The sequence below is a fragment of the Palaemon carinicauda genome, chromosome 8 (genome assembly GCF_036898095.1).
Source record: "Palaemon carinicauda isolate YSFRI2023 chromosome 8, ASM3689809v2, whole genome shotgun sequence".
In the NCBI taxonomy this organism is placed as follows: Eukaryota; Metazoa; Arthropoda; class Malacostraca; order Decapoda; family Palaemonidae; genus Palaemon; species Palaemon carinicauda.
The window spans coordinates 57342069-57363490 of record NC_090732.1 but is presented as its reverse complement, the minus strand read 5'-3'; the positions used below and the strand labels follow the sequence as shown (position 1 = coordinate 57363490).

At 33.6% G+C, this 21422-nt stretch overlaps 1 protein-coding gene across 8 annotated transcripts in view; it reads left to right on the top strand.

Moving 5' to 3' along the window:
* LOC137645738 (muscle calcium channel subunit alpha-1-like) overlaps positions 1-21422 on the top strand; it is a 1524573-nt gene that overhangs the window by 1223008 nt on the left and 280143 nt on the right. For 7 of the 8 annotated variants that reach the window (XM_068378633.1, XM_068378634.1, XM_068378628.1 and 4 more), the window contains 6 exons: positions 3976-4115; positions 5246-5367; positions 13910-14062; positions 14247-14455; positions 15009-15112; positions 17993-18153. In XM_068378633.1, the coding sequence (XP_068234734.1) occupies positions 3976-4115; positions 5246-5367; positions 13910-14062; positions 14247-14455; positions 15009-15112; positions 17993-18153 (889 nt within the window). Of the gene's footprint in view, positions 1-3975; positions 4116-5245; positions 5368-13909; positions 14063-14246; positions 14456-15008; positions 15113-17202; positions 17361-17992; positions 18154-21422 lie in introns of all 8 variants that reach the window. The other variant, XM_068378636.1, reaches the window with a different exon arrangement.

The window sequence follows — 21422 nt, the reverse complement described above, 5'->3', positions numbered from 1 at the left end:
TATATATATATATACATATATATATGTATTTGTATATATATATGTATATATATACTGTATATATATATATATATATATATATATATATATATATATATATCTTCAGTTGTTACTACTCCATTGCAGGACGAAGAAATGAGACACGTTTATGGTTTGTCTATGCCAAACTATACTCGCAAATTTTCTTACCTCGCCAATCCATCGTCTTCTCTCCTTCCCCCTGCCTCTCTCGCAATCTCTATGGACCCTTTCTTTTATTCTTAATGTTCATCTATTGGCTGTCTTTTTCATCATATATCCTGTCAATGTCCGTTACTTTTAGTTTTGGTTTAGTTTGCTCTCGAATAATTGTTGCTCTTTTTATGTCTTCTAGTGTTATTCCCATCATTATTCTTTCCATAGCTCTTTGAGTTGTAACTAGCTTATGTTCTAAAGCTTTAGTAGGACTTTAAGTTTCTGATGAATAAGTTAATGCTGATAGGACCATCTGATTGAATACTTTTCTCCTTAAAGTAAGTGTCATTTTATTTTTCATAATCTCATTTTGTTTACCAAAATTTGTTTATCTTATGCTTATCGTTCTTTTAATTTCGATCTCATGTCCTGGGAAACACCTACTCTATGTCCCACGTATAATCTCTTGAGATTCGTCCATTGAATATTATCTTAGTTTTACTCATATTCCTTTAGTCCTACATTTCTGCCATTTTTATTTAAGTCTTCTATCATATTTTGCAATTCCTCCTATGATTCACTAAACATAACTATGCCATCTCCATATCTAAAGTTATTAAGGTTCTACCGTTTCCCAATTTAAGTTTTTAACTTCTTCTAGGCCTGCTGTGAATAATATAGGAGAGATGGGTTCTCCATTTCCAACTGCTTTCTCAAATTTGGTTTTCCCGTTGTATTTATGTAGTTTTAGAATTGCTGTATATCCTGTACTTCAAGTGTTCTAACATCAGATTCATATACTGCTGCCTTTGAAGGGTTTTCATTAATGCGGAAGATTTAACAGAATCAAAAGCTTTCCTTTGATCGATAAAGGCCACACATATTGGTTTGTTAATATTCTGTTGATTTTTTCATTACCTGATTTAATCACATGAGTATGGTTAGTTGTTGAATACCTGCTTCCAAATCCTGCCTTTTTTTCTTGGTTGATTAAAGCATATCTGTCTTACGTCTAATAGGGTCTTTGTAAATATTTTATGTATTACTGAATGTAATATATATATATATATATATATATATATATATATATATATATATATATATATATATATATATACACGCTCATTTACATAACTGTGTGCTGCCGTGTGTCTTCGTGTATGGGTGTTTTCCTGTTATATTTACTGTATGAATTGCATTTTCTATGTGCACGAGTGGTAAAAGAATCCATCATATATTTCAAATCCTGTTGGCGAATGAGACTAAAACCATTGAAGTGCATACTATTAAATTCTGTTGATGGACCTTGATTCTTATGGAGGTCTAGACCCAAATGGTATTTTTCCTTTGTTTTTGATAAAGACAGCAGATTTCTTAGCTACAAAGTTATCGTTATTTTGCGCAAGTTAGCAAGAAGAGGAGCTTTTAGCACTTGTTGGAGAATTGGTAATTTTACTCCTCTATGTAAATGTATTTGTGGTAGCTCAAGTCCCACTGATTACCGCCCAATTTCCATATCTCCCATATTATCTAAAGTTTTTGAACGTCTCCTGGCAAAACGTCTTAATAGGTTTGCTGAAGGTAATCATCTACTCCCTTGTTTGCAATTTGGTTTTCGTAAAGGCCTTTGAGCATGTGATGCCCTTCTTACAATCTCCAATGCTGTACAGAAATTCGTTGATTGTGGTCAGGAAGTTCGTATGATTGGCCTTGAGTTTAGTGCTGCCTTTGAACGTAGTAATCATGAGGCCCTTGTTTTCAAACTAAAACAGTTGGGAGTGGGTGGGTCGTTTCTCAGCATTATTTTTTATTTTTTTAAGTAATAGATCTCAAAGAGTTGTTGTTGATGGGCACCATAGTGAGCATAGGAATGTGATATCCGGTGTTCCACAGGGTAGTGTTCTTGGCCCATTACTTTTCATACTATATACACGTGACATGTGGTTTAGCCTAGAAAACAAGCTTGTTGCATATGCAGATGATGCTACTCTCTTTGCACCAATTTCATCCCCTGAATGTAGATCTGGGGTTGGTGAATCCCTTAATAGAGATATAGCTAAAATTAGTGTATGGGGCAAATATGGGGTATGAAGTTGAATCCTAACAAAACTCAAAATATGATTGTAAGTAGGTCAAGGACGGTGACTCCTCTACATCCAGATCTCAGTATTGATAATGTTTCTTTAAACTTGTATGACTGTTTTAAAATTTTAGGTGTGATTCTCGACAGCAAATTTACTTTTGAGAAACACATTAGATCTGTGTCTTCTTCAATTGCAAAAAAAAATTGGCTTATTGAGAAAGTCTTACAAGATTTTCGGTGATCAATCTATTCTGAAGAAGTGTTTTAATTCTTTCATTCTACCTTGTTTTGAGTATTGTTCTCCTGTCTGGTGTTCAGCTACTGATTCTCATCTTAATTTGTTGGACAGAAACTTGCGGTCTATTAAATTTCTTATTCCTGATCTAGATATTAATCTTTGGCACCGTCGTTCAATTAGTTCATTATACATGTTGCATAAGATTTTTCATAACTCTGACCATCCTTTACATTCAGATCTCCCCGGACAATTCTATCCTGTTCGTAATACTAGGCAGGCAGTTAATTCTAAGAGCCAGACCTTCTCCATCATGAGGCTCAATACTACATTCCAGCTGTTACCAAGTTGTGGAATGATCTTCCTAATCGGGTAGTTGAATCAGTAGAACTTCAAAAGTTCAAAGTTGGAGCAAATGTTTTTATGTTGACCAGGCGGACATGAGACTTTTTATTGTTTATATATGACATATCTGTTTTTGACGTTGTTAATAGTTTATATAGGACATATCTGTTTTGACGCTGTTACTGTTTTTAGAATGATATTTTGTTAATTTATTCTCATCATTTATTAATTTCCTTATTTCCTTTCCTCACTGGGCTATTTTTCCCTGTTGGAGCCCTTGTGCTTTTCCAACTAGGGTTGTAGCTTGGCTATTAATAATAATAATAATAATAATAATAATAATAATAATAATAATAATAATAATAATCGCTGTCAAACTGTCGCAAAGGGATATAAACGGATTATGGAAGTAACAGAAAGTTCGACGGTGAGTGTGACATCTGCAGTTTATGAAAATTGTACTCATGAGAGGACAAAAGATAAATCACAGGATATAGGAAAATAGCATTAAATAACTACAATAACTAAAAATATGATAATTACAAAGATCAGGGAAATCCCTATGAATCAGGCTATTGAACCCGCAAAATAAACAATTACTTGGATCATAAAAAAATAATATTACTTTAACTAAGCCGATGAGAATAGGAATAAAGTAGCATCGGTAAATCAGTAGTACATATAGAAACTGAAGGCATTTTGTCGATTTCTTTATAGTATCATTTTCCTTTTGCCTCCGTCATAAGAATGTTAATGACAGCATTTTTGACGTAAGCAAATTGCCGTAAGGATATGGTTTTGTCTCCTTGGTTGATAATTGCAAATTCTAAAAAGAATTTTTACTTTTATTCGTTTCATGGAAAATTACAAGGTAACATCCTATGTTTTTTTTCTTCCAACAGCGAAATAATGTATGGAGCGGATAGCTTCCCGAAGGAGTGGGCTCAAAAGCTGCATTCATACCTAGCAGTTATTTTAATGACTCTCTCTCTCTCTCTCTCTCTCTCTCTCTCTCTCTCTCTCTCTCTCTCTCTCTCTCTCTCTCTCTCTCTCTCTCTCTCTCTCTCTATAATGCATCTTAATAAGATTAGTTTTTCCGAAGAATAGAGCATTAATATTGTTTTTTTTTTCTCCGCAGGAACAAATCGAAGTTATTTTCATGGTAATCTTCACGCTAGAATGCATGATGAAGATCATAGCGTACGGTTTCGCGTTCCATCAAGGAGCGTACATACGAAGCGTATGGAATTCACTCGATTTCCTAATCGTCGTCATCGGGTAAGTAAAATAATCATATTAAATATTTCCATAAAAACTACTATTGCCTAAACGGCAATTAATGGATAGCAAAAGTATAGGATCCTTTTCGACATCTACAAGAGTAAGAATTAAACTTTTACAGTGATGTAGGTGCCTTTGATGGTATATCATTCATAAAATTCTAGCCATTTCATGAGCAGAAGATAAGAATCCCCGAAGTAACGTGATCCAATACATGTTCGTGATTAACTGTCATCGTTGGTAGTATGTTTCACTGTAAGCATGGCCAGTCCCTTCAGAGCGACAAGAAATTACATTCAACTAAAAATCTTATATGTTTATGGCATTGAGGCTGACATTAGAGTTTAAGATAAAGATGTTGATGATCAATATTCTTCAACAACCAAAATATCTTATTGAATTTATTCAGTTAAATATAGTAGCTAAGATTCATGATATATCAAGGTCTTCCCTAAAATAGCATGAAATATTAAATTATAATGATGTTTAGAGAATTCATACCAAAACACAAATCAGGATAGACCTAAGATCAAGCACAGAGTTCTTTTGATATTTATTTAAAATGGTTCTTCAGTGGATAATTCAAGTACATCAACTATTCCATGAATTTATTTACAAATTGTCATAAAAAAATCATTCATTTATTGTGTAATTGCTGAATCTTTTTATGTAATCACTATTTTTTAGTTTATGAACCGATCTAAAATTGCCCCAAAGCTTCTATCATAATGCCTTGATTTTTCTCATTTTATGTGGATTATTTTCAAATAAAACCCTGCATAATTCGTCCATATTGTAGGAAAAAAATGCCCGAATTTATATTTTTTTTTTTTTTTTGCTCTTGGCATCTTCCTCTATATCCCCATCTTCAAGGCAGTCACAAATACCTTCATATTTTTTCCTTTATTTTCATTGTAAATGATGATGAATTTTTAAATAAGTTTTCATTAATATGATATATTGATACAAACTTAATGATATTGTGGCTTGGATAATCAAGTGTGTCTCACCTTAAGTCACTGTTCTTTTATTAACCTTGTAATATACCCGACAGCTTTATTTCTTAAACCAGAACGTCCTATGATTCACTCAGTCAGGGTTTATCTAAATCTGTCTTTTCCCCACAGTTTGATCAGTGGTGCCCTAGATGTCCTGATGAAGGGGGAGGGCGGGGAAGCAGGATTCGATGTCAAAGCTCTTCGAGCTTTTCGAGTCTTGCGTCCCCTCAGGCTTGTGTCTGGTGTGCCAAGTAAGTATGTTTTCATTTCGTCGAACTCAGTAATTCATTATTTGTATTACTTTTATTGTTGTAATAGTGTGTAAGCAAAACATCTAAACGTCTTTTCGTACACTGTTTTACTGTTTAACTTCCATATAACATAAACTGCAAGGAGGTCAGGACAACAGGCTTGTTTCTAAAAAGTATTTGATGATTTTCATTCAGAAAAAAATACTTCGTGGTCAAGGAAAATTTGACTATTTAGAGGTATCAATAAAGTTATGCTCAAACAATATGATCTTCTCTTGTATAAAAATTCGATCAAGGAAGATGAGCATGAACATGGACTTGAGTTACAACTTGGATAACTTACCATTGTATAAACAAAAGCTAAGTTAGACGATAATGCCAATAAAAACACAAAAATTAACAAATAACATGAAACCCTTCTTGAGTGTTACAACCCTGACGCGTATTAAAGATCCAGGAAGTGGTATCCATAGATTGATCGGTTGATCAACATCTATTTATGGGATATTATGTATCATTCTTTTTTTTCTTTTCTTGATCTCATCTCGTTCATTTTGATATCTCCGTCCAGGGAACCATACATGATTGTTCTCAGCTATCTGTATTCATGGTTACTATCAAGCCAGAACTAATTTTTATTCTTCGTAGCTCCCTTCTTGAAATAGAGGGCTACTTTTTCATAAAACTAACTTTTGTGAGGATTTCTTGAGCTTCACAACTTGCTTATTTACTAATCGTTCTACCAAAATACCATACTATCCGTATTCTGATCCATCATTTTGGTGCTCTCTCTCTCTCTCTCTCTCTCTCTCTCTCTCTCTCTCTCTCTCTCTCTCTCTCTCTCTCTCTCTCTCTCTCTCTAAAATGCATCTTAATAAGATTAGTTTTTCTACGACATAGAACAGGTCAACTTACATTTATAGAACCGAATGCTAACCCAAGTCTTTCATCGGAGAAAGAAGTTAACATCTGAAATACGGCAAGGCAGTACCAAATAAAATGTGAATCTTTACGCCAAACTTCCCTGGTGAAAAAAGATAACTAATGGCATTAGGTTCTCAATTTGAGATAACCTATTGGAAATACTATTTCCCCATTGGTGATGGTCTCTATGATGTAAATGCGTCTAACCATCGTTAAACCTTGCAGGGAAAAGAAATCCAATGGCTGGCAGAATTGACTGCATCACTGGAAAAATAGAAAACTCCGAATAAAAATGGCTTGCGACGATGGGTTGTTGGGAAACACTGAACTTTGTTCATTACTGTCCGATTTATAAAGTTTAGGATACCTTAGATTAGAAACTACCTATTAGTTTTCAAGATCCCTTCTCTGCTACCCGTCCGCAAAATGTTTCAGGCGTCTATTCCCGCTGGGATTTGTAAAAGCTGTAAATACAAAGTACAGTATATGCATTGACATGAATTTGTTTCGCCCTAAATCATTTTCAAGTTGTTTGATTGAATCTCTGTTTAAGTATAACGTAGAAAATGTTATAATTATATTTCTTTTCATATTCTTGAAGTTCCGTAGATAAATTTCCCTTTACTTGTCTTATTTTCTTAGAAAGAAAAAAATTTAGGATTATATGCAACAAATTCCAAGATTCTGAAAAATACGTATCATATTTTAAGGCAATCCCAATATCAAGAAAACTTAACTTATGAAACCAAATAAATTGAAACAGTCAATGCTACGAAACCAAATAAATTGAAACAGTCAATGCTACAAGTTTCAATTTACATAAATTTTAGATTTTCCTCAACGTACGATTTTTTTTTCATCTGGTTTTGACTTCATATTCTCTTCTCACTTTAAGATGCCAATTATGACTTCCCCCATCATTTCAGTTCTTGTATAAGGGGGTGGGGCTTAGAGAAAACAATGAGGTGCTTGGTCTAGATAAAAGAAGAAAAGAATTACTCCAAAACGGTTTTTATAGCATAGCTAAAGAAATGATGACGTAGACGGAATAGACATCTCCAGATATATTATTTGTGTAAAGAATAACTTAATATATTTACATTTTCATAAACTGATATTTCTGTAAAGAATAACTCATATTGAATATTTCTGTTTTCATAACAAATAGCAGTAAATATTTGCAAGTCTCGTTTCAAGAACATTCAGTTCGTACTGCTCTCTGATTTCATTACTCGAAAGCCTTCCATTAGAAGAGAGTTAAACCCTTATTTGTAATTTTAGAAATAGTAATGGTTATTTTCCTTATTCTAGATAGCATTACTGCTGACCAGATCCTGGTCTTGGTTCTCTCTCAATCATTGCTCAAGTCACATGTTCACGATTTCATAACCATTTTTTTCAGAAACAGAATGATATTAATCATTCAACATACATTTCGCTTTGTTCGATTTTCTTGTAATAGAGAGATTGTCATCTATTTCAGTAAATAATACATATGTAGAAAAGCCTGAATGGCTACATTGATGATATAGAAAAGAGTATATCAGAAGTTTTGCCATGTATTCATAATTGTGCTCAGTTGCCTACTCATTTTCAATAACATATCAAGGCGTGAATCATAAATGGCAGTTTAATGTATTATGAAGAGGATAAATGAAGCTGAATTGCACAAAAGGTTGTTCTGAGTATAGCAACACTTAAGGCTAGGAACCAGGATATGTTGCAACAAATTTTACGAACAAGTGTTAAATCAAAAGCTTCTTTGATTGTTAGTATGAAAAATCACACCTGATATGAAGTATGAGTCGCCAAATACTTGAGGGTGTATATGGCAAACAAATCTCGTGGGTCCTCCAGGGAGCTGGGATTTTCATTGTGGGTCAGGAATAGCAGGTATCAGGACAATTAACCCCAATTGCCAATAGAGTCAATGCAGTGAGATAAAATTGATCAGACTAAAATTGGTTATATTCCGGTTACAACTAGATAGGGAAGAAACTCTCTAGTCCCATTATTAAATTTTAAGATCTTCAGGAATTCAAAACTTTTTTAACCCATTCTTTAGGAAATGAGATCGGAAATAGCCTTGTTAGTTATCCTTAATTTCTGTTTAATTTAGTTTCATATGATATTAAATAACATTGTATGAAAATAGTCAGAAGATATACACAAATGAAAAGACATAGTTAGAAACATTAATTTTTTTTTTAATCTATACTTAAGGAAATTATTAAAATTTTATTTTTTAAAAATTCAAAGAAATATTCAATATCTGTGAAATCATCATTTAAAATGCAATTTTAAGCAAATATTGGTGTACATTTATGTTTTCGTAATCTTTAATTGCTGTGATAATAAGGGCTGAAATATCTAAATATTTTTATAGATGACTGTTTTGCAAAACTAGCAGATGGTTGGGTCATATTTAAGAAGAAACATTACTTTTCACAAGATCATATGATTTGGAAGATGCTGCAATCAAGGAATTGTATAAGTTATAATGAAAATGTTTCGTTAGATGATTGATATGGACCCGCCCGAGAAGTAGTTCACTCGACTTCAGTGGAGGGTTGGATTTAAACCCAAAACAAGTAAACAAGTAAATATGTAAGCACTCGTTGAAGTACTTGCTCTTTTAATAGAAGTTAGAATCTCCTGCCCCATCTTTCAACTGCATTGTTTGTTCTTGGAAGCTTATGCCAAGTTCAGTAATGCATATTTCAAAAGTGCATTCTAAAAACTAGTTTCAGTCGACATCCTCTTCGGCATGGTTGATCTCAGTACGTATCCTCATAGTAATCTGGCAAGAGATATGTTTCTGGGGAAAGTATTTCACTTAGGGATTTAAAGGTTGTTTTCAACAATACATGAACGAATGATAGCTAAAGCGTCTATAATCCCCATAGTGACAGAGAGATAGAAAATTCATTATCCTCTTGTTATCACTGCTGAAATCCGTAAATTAAATGTTCATATATAGTTTTGGTTAAAAGTTAAAAAACAACCCTCTATTTCGGATTGTGGAAGTGCCGGATTTAATCGAATTTGACAAACTTAGGACAAAGAATGTGTCTAGCGATGTGTTTCACCCTGTGTGCGTAAACGAACCTATGAAAGAACTCAATGTTGAATTAAAAGCAGAAAATATATTTGTAATAAAAAATGTTAGGAATACATAAATCAAACTGCTGTCCTCAAGTGACAGTGCATGTAGTTCAGACTTTTTGAATGCTCCTGACTCAAATATTCTGAGAGCTCTAAAAAAAGGATCTGAAAACCCATTTTGGTAAAAGCCTAAACATTTTAGCTACTGACAGAAAACAAGATTCACTGATTATCCTTCCAATGTTGTCAAACCAATTGTCTCTCAAGATGTATATGAGTCAATGCGGCAGCAATACAAACTGGTGACTTTTGACTAAGCTTTTTACTGCAAGCCCAAGAAAATAGTATGGCGCAAACAAGCAGAGTTCAGAAATATCATCTTTCGATTAGGCAGCTTCCACATCATCATGAATTTTATGAAGATCATCAGACAAATTCCCGGAAGGATCTGGCTTGAAAAAGGTTTGGGTGGAAAGCTGTGTCTTTGGCGTTACCCCTGCATAGCAGATGATGGATGGAGATGTATAAAACAAAGCTGTGCATGGGCATAAACTTGTTATGGAGGGTCTTTGGCGAATTCTCTAGTCCAAAGTTGAAATTTGGTACAATAACGGTAAAAAGTTGCCTTCATCAGAATGCCAGGCATTTGCCTTCAAAGTTCTGAATGCCTTCAAAGATCATGGCATAGATGCTTTTCAGAAACAAAGAATTGGCAAACACGAACAAGACAATCCTTTCAAAAATTTGAATGTGACAAACTGCAATCACCTCAATTAGAATTTTGGTCCCATTATATAAACGTGGTTACCATCTTGCTGAACTTAATACGAGCAGAGAGAGAAGGCAACTGGGAGCTACATTTGATTTGATTTTCCAGGATGCTTCCTAGGTTTGATGTCTACACACATACAAACTATGCAAGATTGGGCCCAATGCACCAGCTCCCATCAGAAATCCATCATCTATTTAAGGGACGCTTCACAGTCAAGAGTTCAACCAAGAATTTTTGTCGGGTTTCAGTTTCCCAAATACTGTAACGTGTTAATAAAAGTATCCAAAATTAGCCGAGGTGTTATTAGAATTTCTAAGAGGAACATGATACAGGTAAAGTGGTGCCTGATTTATAACGAAAAATCATGGCTGTCTGAGGCAGTCCACAAGATGCTTGGAATCAATGTTGACAGAGAATAGATGATGAATGGTGTCATCAGGAGATTAGGCCCAGAAAAATGAGAAGAGAGGGAGAAGACCTATGTAAAATCCTGAAACAATTCCAGAGGCTAGAAGTCTTCATAAATTACAAGGGCCAGGCTTCAGACCTGATGTGCCTTGGCACAAAGGATGTCACCCCAGATGCCATCAAAGAAGACTTCTTCAAGGCTGGTGAAAAAGGAGCATCCCTTGTTGAAAACTTTGTTACCACACGCCTTATTTAGAAAACAACTGACTTTCATGTTTTACTGTCAAGAAACAAAACTCCACAATCAGCAGGATGTACTAAATTAACCTCCAGTCAAGCAGAGCATACAAAGAGAAACAACTCAAATCTGACAGGAATTTGATCCAGAGATTGTTTGTGGGAGCACAGAGCAGGAGAGATATTGACCAGAATAACAGCCTAAAGCATGATCTTTTATTATTCCCACGGGCCCTATCAGCTGCCAGTGGGAAACTCCAGCTTCAATATTTGCAGACCAAGATCACAGAAGTATCAAAGTACCTTCTGAAGAGTACAAGAAAAACTTGTTTGATCATTGATGGCCCTGCACTAATACAAGCAATAGGTAAGCAACATAAATTAGAACTGTTTGGAGACTTGAGCAATGAGTTTCGTTCCAGAGTTCCTAAACACTTTGGTCCAGTGTACTCGGGGTTGATATTGTTTTCGTTTGGTATTAGGAGATATCCATCAAATCTGTCACAAGGGAAAAAAAGAGCTGGAAAAAAACCCCATCCTATCAGACATGTCATCTGTTCAAAGGATAAAGAGGCTACCCTCAAAATTCAACACTTTCTTAAATTTCTTAGCTAGCAAAGCTGACCTGGCATTGTTCCTTTCCAGAGGTCTTATAAAGATGGCAGAGAAGGAGCTAGAATCAACATATGAACTGGTTCTTGCTGGTGGTTTCAATGCTTTGACGAGAGTATGGATTCTTAAAGGCAGGAGCACTGACTCCCTGAGTTCAAACCATGAAGAGGCTGACACTAGGATCATCTTACATGCCAGAGATGCCATACTACAAAGATACCAGAATGGTATCTTGTGATGCCGAGACACACATGTCTGGATTTTGGCCCGAGGTCTACGCAATAACCTATCACCAGAAGTGTGGTTCAGTACAGGGTTGAGATCCAAACATTCCTTCATACCCATCCATCAGATTGCACTTCCAGGTGATCAAATTCAGACAATTCTTGTATTCCATGCCTTGACAGGGTGTGTTTCAGTCAGTCAGTTTGCCAGTATAGGGAAGAAGATCGCGTGGAATATTCTCATGAATGACTCGACATGTCTCCAGAGGGGCCCCAAAAATGCCAATCATCTGTTCATGTAAGACACCAAGAACATTGTGTGTAAATTGTACTTAAAGGGCACTGCTACCACTGAGATTGAAGTAGCTCTACTGGATTTTTCTTTCAAGGAAAGCAGTCACTTGATATCCTTCCACTTACAAAGGATGCATTAAAACTGTCTATACTTCAAGCGACCTACCAATGCCTTGTCTGCAATCACTAAACCCAGTTCAGGAACTCTCAGATCCAAAAACCTATGGATGGATGAAAGACACTAGTGGAAACCTCATCCCAAAGTTGATGACGTTGAACCCTCTACCAATTGCTTGCAAGGAACTTGTGAGCTGTTCATGCTAATTGGTATGTGCAGCTGTTTCCGTGTGGAGCACAAGAAATGTATCAATGGTTTTACTTGTAGAGGGACATGCACCAGTTCTGAGGAAGACAGTGAGGATGATTTGTAGAATCATATATGTTGTATTAGGCTTAAACTCTTGACTGGGAAGGTTTAGTTTCCTCTGTAGTTGAGGTGAATATGTGTTATACATAAGAGGTGGTATTTGTGTTCCATTTTGTTTTTTGTACAATTGTGATTAGATTGTAGGAAATATTGATGATATTGAAGATTTTGGAACATTTACCAATATACATATCGGCACCCATGATACATATAGTTTCATGCATAGTTGAGGTCATTTGTGTTTTGCACATGGAGTGATATTTGTGTTCCATTTATTTTTTCTGATGTGGTATTGAGATTGCAGAAAATATTGAATTGAATTGAAGTCAATTCCAGAAGAAATAATAATCATTGTCATGTAGTTTCAATGTTGAGATGAATATTATCTATGCTGAAAGCATAGATAATATTCATCTCAACATTGAAACTACATGACAATGATTATTTTCCAAATTTTGGTGGACTTGAAGAAAAAAAAAAGTGGTTTTTATCCATCACTGATTCGTTCCAGACCGTAATTATGCAAACTTTCCATCACTAAAAACTTCCCATCTGTATGAAGATTGAGAGATAAAAGCATTTAGAACCATATCTTTCTACATATTAGTGATTTGCCTGTTCATTGGGAAGTACGAGAAACATTAACAATTCTTGGTAATTTGACTTTTGACATCCAATAAAACTCGATAATGGGTGTTTTTTTTTTAAAGAAATGTTTAGTGTCAATTTGTAGTCCACGTCATTAGCAATAAAATTATATATGATAAACTTGTGGAATGAATAGCATGGAAAAATAAAATAAAATATTGAGAGAAACAAGTCTCTGATTGTTCAACCTTCGGAAATTATGGTATGACAAAAACTAGTTAAAATGGACCATTGAAGTGAAAATTTCAGCTGGCATCCACCCTATCCATAGCACCACCAGATGACCTAACTATTACCACTGGATACCTGTCTCTAACATTAGATTATTTTCCAATTTGATTTTCTACCTTTCCTCTACTATAGGGGGTAGTTGTCCTAGACTCGGAATAGGAATACCTTTCTCAAAGAAAGTTTCTTCAGAATACAAAAATATTTATGTGAGGGGCCTTAGTGCTAACTCACCTCTGCTTATCATCGAGAATGATTGCATTATGGATCAGTCACTTACGTTAAGAGTAAAAACTAAAATTGTTGGTGTAGATGGGCAATAACTTTATTTATTTACAGCTTTACAAATTCCAAAAGTAAATTATTACTACTAGTTCTAGTTTAGAGCGAAACTCCTTGGCTTTTGTTCTCATACCATCTACGAAGGACACCATATTTTTCTATAAAAGTAGATTTTGGAACAGTGTTTAAATTAATAAATATACCGGTAATAGATATGAGAGATTTGAAATTCACCTATAATTTTAGATAGGGGAGTTATACTATGAAAAAGATATCAGTTTTGATCGGCCATGTAAAACAACTATTGATCACACATCAATATACTTTCACTGTACATCGATTAAATAAAGAAATAATAAACTTGAGATTTTTTTCCCTAAGGTCTGCAAGTTGTCCTCAACTCCATCCTCAAAGCTATGGTGCCTCTGCTCAACATTGCCCTCCTTGTCATGTTTGTTATCATCATCTACGCTATTATCGGTCTTGAGTTATTCTCAGGCGCTCTTCATTTTACTTGTTACAACAATGAGACAGGTAAGTCCTTCTTTTATCTTTTACTTTATTCTTGTTGTAAATGAATAGCTAATTAACGTAAAATTTAAAATTGAAACTTCCTTCTAAGATTTGTTATCCTTAAAACGCCAAATTTTAGTATAGTACGAAAGAGAATATCCACTTCATCATTAAAGCAAATGAGTTATGCTATTATCCGTTATAGGAAACCGCATGGAGAACCCTCACCCGTGTGATAACGACTCGGTCGGTTTCCTCTGTTCGAACCTCAATCATGACGGCCAGTATTTTGTATGCAAAGATGGCTGGGAAGGCCCCAATTTCGGCATTACCAACTTCGACAACTTCGGCCTCGCAATGTTGACTGTGTTTCAGTGCATTACTATGGAGGGCTGGACGGATATGATGTATTATGTAAGTTTAATTATTTGATATGTACTTTGACTCCCTGATCCAGTTTGCATCCTATGATACTTCATCATATTTTTGCTCAGTTCAAACACAATTCTTAGTTGCATCGCCTACATAAAAAACTTTCCAACTAGACCAAAGGAAACAAAGAAATTTGAAACATGAAATGAATAATTACCATTTAGCGTGCCCCTTAGACAACAGCCATTTATTCTGGTTTGTTTTGTGCGTGGGAATGAGGTTTCTGAGGCCTTATCATTAGAATGAAGGATATGGGCTTTAAAAACGAGTCACGTTTTGGACTATGCAGGATTGTTTCCTTGTTTTCTTATTCTATGTTTATATTCTTTGTATCGGGGTATCTAATCATACTTTAACACTCCACTCCTCAGCGGCAATTTATTCATGTATCATCAGCAACTGTGCACTATAAGAATTAGAATTACAATGCTTACTTTATAAACCTTAAAAGTAATTCAAGGTTGATGTCAGGAGGGAATCCTCCATATGAAAATGCTTTAGCGTTATGTGAGAATGACAAGTTCTTGTATTTCAGATCGCAGATGCTATGGGAAACAGCTGGCAATGGATATTTTTTGTTTCGATGATTATCTTGGGTGCATTCTTCGTCATGAATCTTATTCTTGGTGTCCTCAGCGGGTGAGTCATACGCATTTCTGTATACTTTAGTGGGAAAATGTGAATACACAAGTGCATGCGTACCTTTTAAATAAGTTAATTTATAGGTAAATGTGTTGCTATATTCCAGCATTAGCGCAAATGAAAATAAATCATATTTTATGCAGTACTGTTTTGACAAGTACAGTATTGTATAACCTAAGAATTCAATGTTAATGCATTTCGTCTCTAAGAAATCCATCTGCTGTTATTCATGAAGGCATGTTTGATGCAAAAATAGAAAGTGTAGAAAGATAGAACGATAGAATTATGAAACAGAGACACACCTTGTTTTTATATCTTTCAAAGCATCGCTTTTCAAGTACCAGTGCTTCGGAATTTTTTTCCCCTTGAATAGTTTTTTACTCATTATGAATAGGCTATACTAAAGGAATAATAAGACCATCATTATAAAGGTGTCAAGTTCAAACTGGTTGTGTATAGTGATGATCTGTAGCAGATGCTATTTGCATGACCGTAAAGTACTAGAAATAGAACGAAACTTCTAAATTCATTATAGTCAATTCTAGCACAATTTCATTTCCAAAAAAAAAAAAAAGGTTACTCTACGCGTGATCTACAAAAACTCGTTACTTTAAAAAGCATGGCCCTTTATTTGCAAATTTATCATTGACATACTTCCAGCTCTCATTACGTAAGTTTAAGTTCGCGGCCATTAACAAAAAGTCAAACCCATAGATTTTAGTACAACATTATTTCAAGCCTTACAGTGTTTTCTTCGAGTTTTATTTTTTTTTCACGATAATCTGCGCCATTTAATAATAAATTTAAAAACTGCACTCATCCAAATCTCAAACTCATTATCTACTGCAAATGGTAAAATTGATAATACAGTAAGTTCGAGAAGTATTTCGAGACATGATTGAAAATAGCAGTCACCCGTCAATTATCTAGCTTTGGTTTCAGAAATAATTCTTGCTAGTTTGCTTTGTTAATTATTCTTATATCCATTTTTTGTGGTCTCAATCACTCCAATCTAATTATTGTGGTGCAAAAAAAAAGTGTTCAAAGAATTTGATTAGATAATGGAATATCTTGAATGCTTCGAATTTATTTCTATTTATAATTATATTGGATCTAGCAGAGGTTACATGAGGCTTGTCGAAAAGAAAGTTAAAACATCACACAAGCATTGTATCAGAACATTCAACAATTTCATGAAATCAAGATCAGCCTTCGTAAATAAACTTATTTTTGGTTTCCTTATTTAAAAAATATGCCGCCTGTCAAATATTCCGAAACTGTACCTTTTTCTAGGGAATGTCGTTCTTTGGGAGTGTAGTTTCCTATGGACACATTAAAAATATTGTAGATAATAGTACATTTTAGAATTTTTTTCATTATATTTCTATTTTATTTTTTCTACCGATAATTATTTTAATTCCGATTTTATTCTTGTAATTATATTCTAGCAAATTTCTTTCTGATTTAATTCAATAGTATTCGTGTTTTTACTTCCATTGGACGTTCATGTTCTTAGATTTTGTGTATCTAAAGGTTTTTCTTTTCAATGGATGTATCCTGTTTACTTAATACATGACTGTATGCAAAGTTATGTATGCTCGGAAAAAAATGTTTTATTTTATTTTAATGTTTCTGTTAAGGACATTGACTTTGCAATGATGATAGATAGATACAAGTGAACACAAATTTCTAATGTAATTTTGAAAACCTGCAAAAAAAATTGGAAATGTTCATGATTTCCTGGTTAAGTTCCCGCCATCTTCCGAGCAAATATTGAACACATGTAATGAGTATAGATCTGGATATTTAGAATATGACTTAGAATCTCTCCTACTAAATGCGAATAAATTATTAACAAGGTTATTACATTTGAATACTTTCTCAAAACCTTAAGGAAATTATTAATCAAGCCCCAGATGTCCCTGACAAGAATCACAATGTTTACATAGCTTCTTAAAGCAGTTACAAAAATATTTTGAAAAGTGAATTTCCTATTTACAGCACTGAGGCAATGGGGTATCTAAGAGATTTGAATGCTATGTGCTTTTGGATATGTGTGATCAGTCTATTATTTGGCCCCATGACAGAGAGTTCTCCAAAGAAAGAGAGAAAGCTCAGGCAAGAGGAGACTTCATGAAGCTCCGAAAAAAGCAGCAGATTGAGGAGGACTTGAGAGGTTATCTCGAGTGGATAACAGCAGCAGAAGATATAGAGATGGAAGGCGATGACAAGAAGGAGCAGGATGGTAATGAGATAGTCGCTTAGATCCTTTTTGGACTGACACTAACACTAACACTAACCATTCATGTTTAGTTAGCTTTAGCTTTAGCTAGGTTTTGGCAGCTATAATTATTTCCAGTTGGCCCCCAGCCCCACTGCAAGGCAACAGTAGCAGCAGTCGTTGCAGGATGGAACCAACGAAACTAAGGAGAGAGAGAGAGAAAGTGGCTGAGAGAATTATTACCCCAAAACCTAAATGACTATCCTCTTCTTCCATGTCACTAATATGATACCTTATTTAATAGTGGTTCTCACTTACGCCGTGACATCTGAGAGTTAGAACAACGTTAAAATTGCATGAAGATGATATTTATCTCTCATCATCTGGAGCATTAATGAGACAAGTCTTCCAAAGAAGCTTGTTATTTTCTACGCTACATGCACCCGATTATTATTGTTCTAACTTCCAGGTATGAGTAGTGTGTGTTGAAGGCTGGAAATACACAGAAGACCTCGGTGATCGCAGTAGTTGTACTTGTGCCATTTACAGATCATTTTCAGTGTGTTTTCAGTCTCATGAGAGTCTTAACTGGGTGGAAGAATTAGTCTGTTGATCTTAGAACTTTACTAACCATAGCTGTATGTATCCTTTAATAGAGAGTTCTCAAAGGAAAGGGAAAAAGCTAAAGCTCGCGGAGACTTCAGAAAGCTCCGGGAGAAGCAGCAAATAGAAGAAGACCTTCGAGGTTACTTGGAATGGATAACTCATGCAGAAGATCTAGACCTCGAGGACAAAGAAGATAAGAAAGATTCAGACGGTAGGAAATTTGAGTGTTGTAATTCACTTATTATCAGATGTATGTATATACATTAATACTTGCAGATATATATATATATATATATATATATATATATATATATATATATATATATATATATATATATATATATATATATATATATATATATATATATATATATATATATATATATATATATATATATATGTGTGTATATATAGTATTTATATGTATATGAGGGCTTCAGAGGAAATTTTCCAGAATAGACATATAAGGAGAGGTGAACATTAGTTTTCCTATCACTTCTTTTATTTTGTGCTCTTTTTTAGTTTTAAAGTTGATTTATATTTGTTTAGCTGAATTTAAAATATGGGCTTCTAAACTAAGTCATTTGGAATTATTTTAGAGCTGTTCTAAAAGTAAATCTATCTCATTGCTTTACTATTATAGAAATAGAAAGATAGTAGCTTAGGGATGCAAGATTATTAACAAATTAGTTTTAAAATTGCGTATCCATTTCCTTTCTTTCTTTTATCATGAATCAGTCAGAGCCAAGTTGTTACTCATATACTTACTCTTCGATGAAACTATTTAAGCTGGAGACCACGTCCTCAGCCATTCACTTTCTTGGTTCAAGTTCTTTTTTATCAATGAAGTATGCCTCTGACAGTTTCCTAAACAAGAAAGGGAGTCGATTACAGATTTCTCCCTAGTGTTGAACTCAGCAAATATTTGTTCAGTCTTTTTTATGATAATTATTGCCCTGATATCAGTCAGCATTAATGAATAACTCTTGTTTTGCCATTAAAGATTTATTGATAAATCATTACATATATTAATGAAATTGTTAAATAATACATTTATTTCTCAGTAATTACAGCATGTAGCAATTACTAATCCAGACAGTAATTCTTTTGAAGTTACAAATAAACTCATTAATTGGATGAGGTGAGGGTATGACATAGATGATTGATTGATTATGATGACCTTAATTCTTGGATTTTTATTGTTGCATTTTTAGTTGTAACCAGTGCATTCTCTTTTGGCAATGATGCATTCTACTTTATAAGTGATCAGAGACTGTTTCTTAAGTGACCAATGCCAATTCCATAAATTGTTAAGTAAGAGCGACAATTTTTTAGCTTTAATTCTGCCAACAGGCTCCATTGGGCTGCGTATTTTGATGTGTGCATGTGTATAACTAAGACTGAGTAGAGGAACCGTGATCGGACGTGTTAATGGTTCGATGCTGATTCCACCCTTTTATACTGGAATTAAAAAAAAAATTCAATCGATTTCAATAATATTGCTTACCTGTTCAAGTGAAAAAAAAAACGTTGCCTAACCTGGTCGAATGCTCTTATTTCATTTTGTTCCACGGGAGCTCTTGAATTTAAATACTTCATATCATGTTTCAATATATTTCTGTATTAGAAGAAATGTTTTACCAGCATGAGCGTTTTCGTAAATTTTACAAGAGTTTTAGACTTAACCCTTATCCACACAGACGAAAAATTAATGTTATTAATCATAGGAATCTTGAAACCGTTACCAACCAGTCACGTGGTTCCAATTATAATGTGTAGGCTTTAGATACAAATAGAAGAATATTGCTGCATATCTCAAAAGTAGAGGCCATGTACCTTAGACTTTTGATTATAAGATGACAGGCATGTAAAGCAATTTATTGATCTATTGTATATGCTAGAAATAATTAATGTAAATGTGATATTACAAAAGGTTTGGGGTGAGCTTAAACAATGACTGTTTTAAAATAAATAAACATAAGAGGAGCACATTTTTTTCGCATTTAATCTGACCATTCTTTTCAAGCCTACTTACTGTCATTAGTAAGATTTTCTTATTTAACCTTTCGGTCAAGCTTGTACGCATGCATTGGACCGAAGGCCGTTGAAAAAATTTATGAATTGATGTATTATAATGCTAACAGAATGTGCATAAAGGACTTACTGTCAGGCAAAGCAGCTCATTCAACCACTTGAATACCCTGATAATTCCAAGAGATGGCATTGGTAAGGCCATGAAGTAATTCTTTCAGAATGCCCTGTTTACAACAAACGATTCAAGTTGCTGAATAGACGTCAGATGCTTTGAGCAGTAGACTCCAAAACCTTTTATAACCTTGCTTATCAAATCAAGAATATGTATATATGTTTATTATAACATGATACAAGAACATTATACTGTATTGGCATATACAAATTCATATAATTTATTTATTTATTTATTTGTCTATATATATATATATATATATATATATATATATATATATATATATATATATATATATATATATATATATATACAGTATGTATACACACACACACACACACATATATATATATATATATATATATATATATATATATATATATATATATATATATATATATATATATATATATATATATATATATATATATATATATATATATATATATATATATATATATATATATATATATATAGATGACATAAGTATGTATACATATGTGTACGTATTACATATGTTATTTAAATGTGGTTATAGGCATATAGTCATACAAATACTGCCAAACACTAGAGACATTAATTCATTCACATCCTCATATGTGTACATTTTTATGTATTATGTATGTTTCATTTGATTCCGGCATTGAAAATATCTAGTTAAAAGATATACTTTGCAATTTTCTTTTAAATCAAGGTAGTATTTTCATACAGGTTTTTACCACCCTCTCTCTCTCTCTCTCTCTCTCTCTCTCTCTCTCTCTCTCTCTCTCTCTCTCTCTCTCTCTCTCTCTCTCTCTTATGTATGAGTAGGCAGTTACATAAACATTCATGCTTACACAAATAGGTAAATATCCATGCAAAGATAAACATACCTCTATGTGCTTTAGTACATTATCTATACTACAAGAACACTAACATGCGTGCACACGCATGTATATAAGTATTACACACACACACACACACACGCGCGCATATATATACTGTATATATATATATATATATATATATATATATATATATATATATATATATATATATATATATATATATGTGTGTGTGTGTGTGTGTGTGTGAGTGGGTGTGTGTGTGTGCATAATTATGTGGAAATATGTATACATATATACATAGGTACTGTATATGATATTCAAAAACTTCGTTACTATATATACAATAAATGAGTATGTATTTCATTAATAATATATATATATATATATATATATATATATATATATATATATATATATATATATATATATATATATCAAATAGCTCTG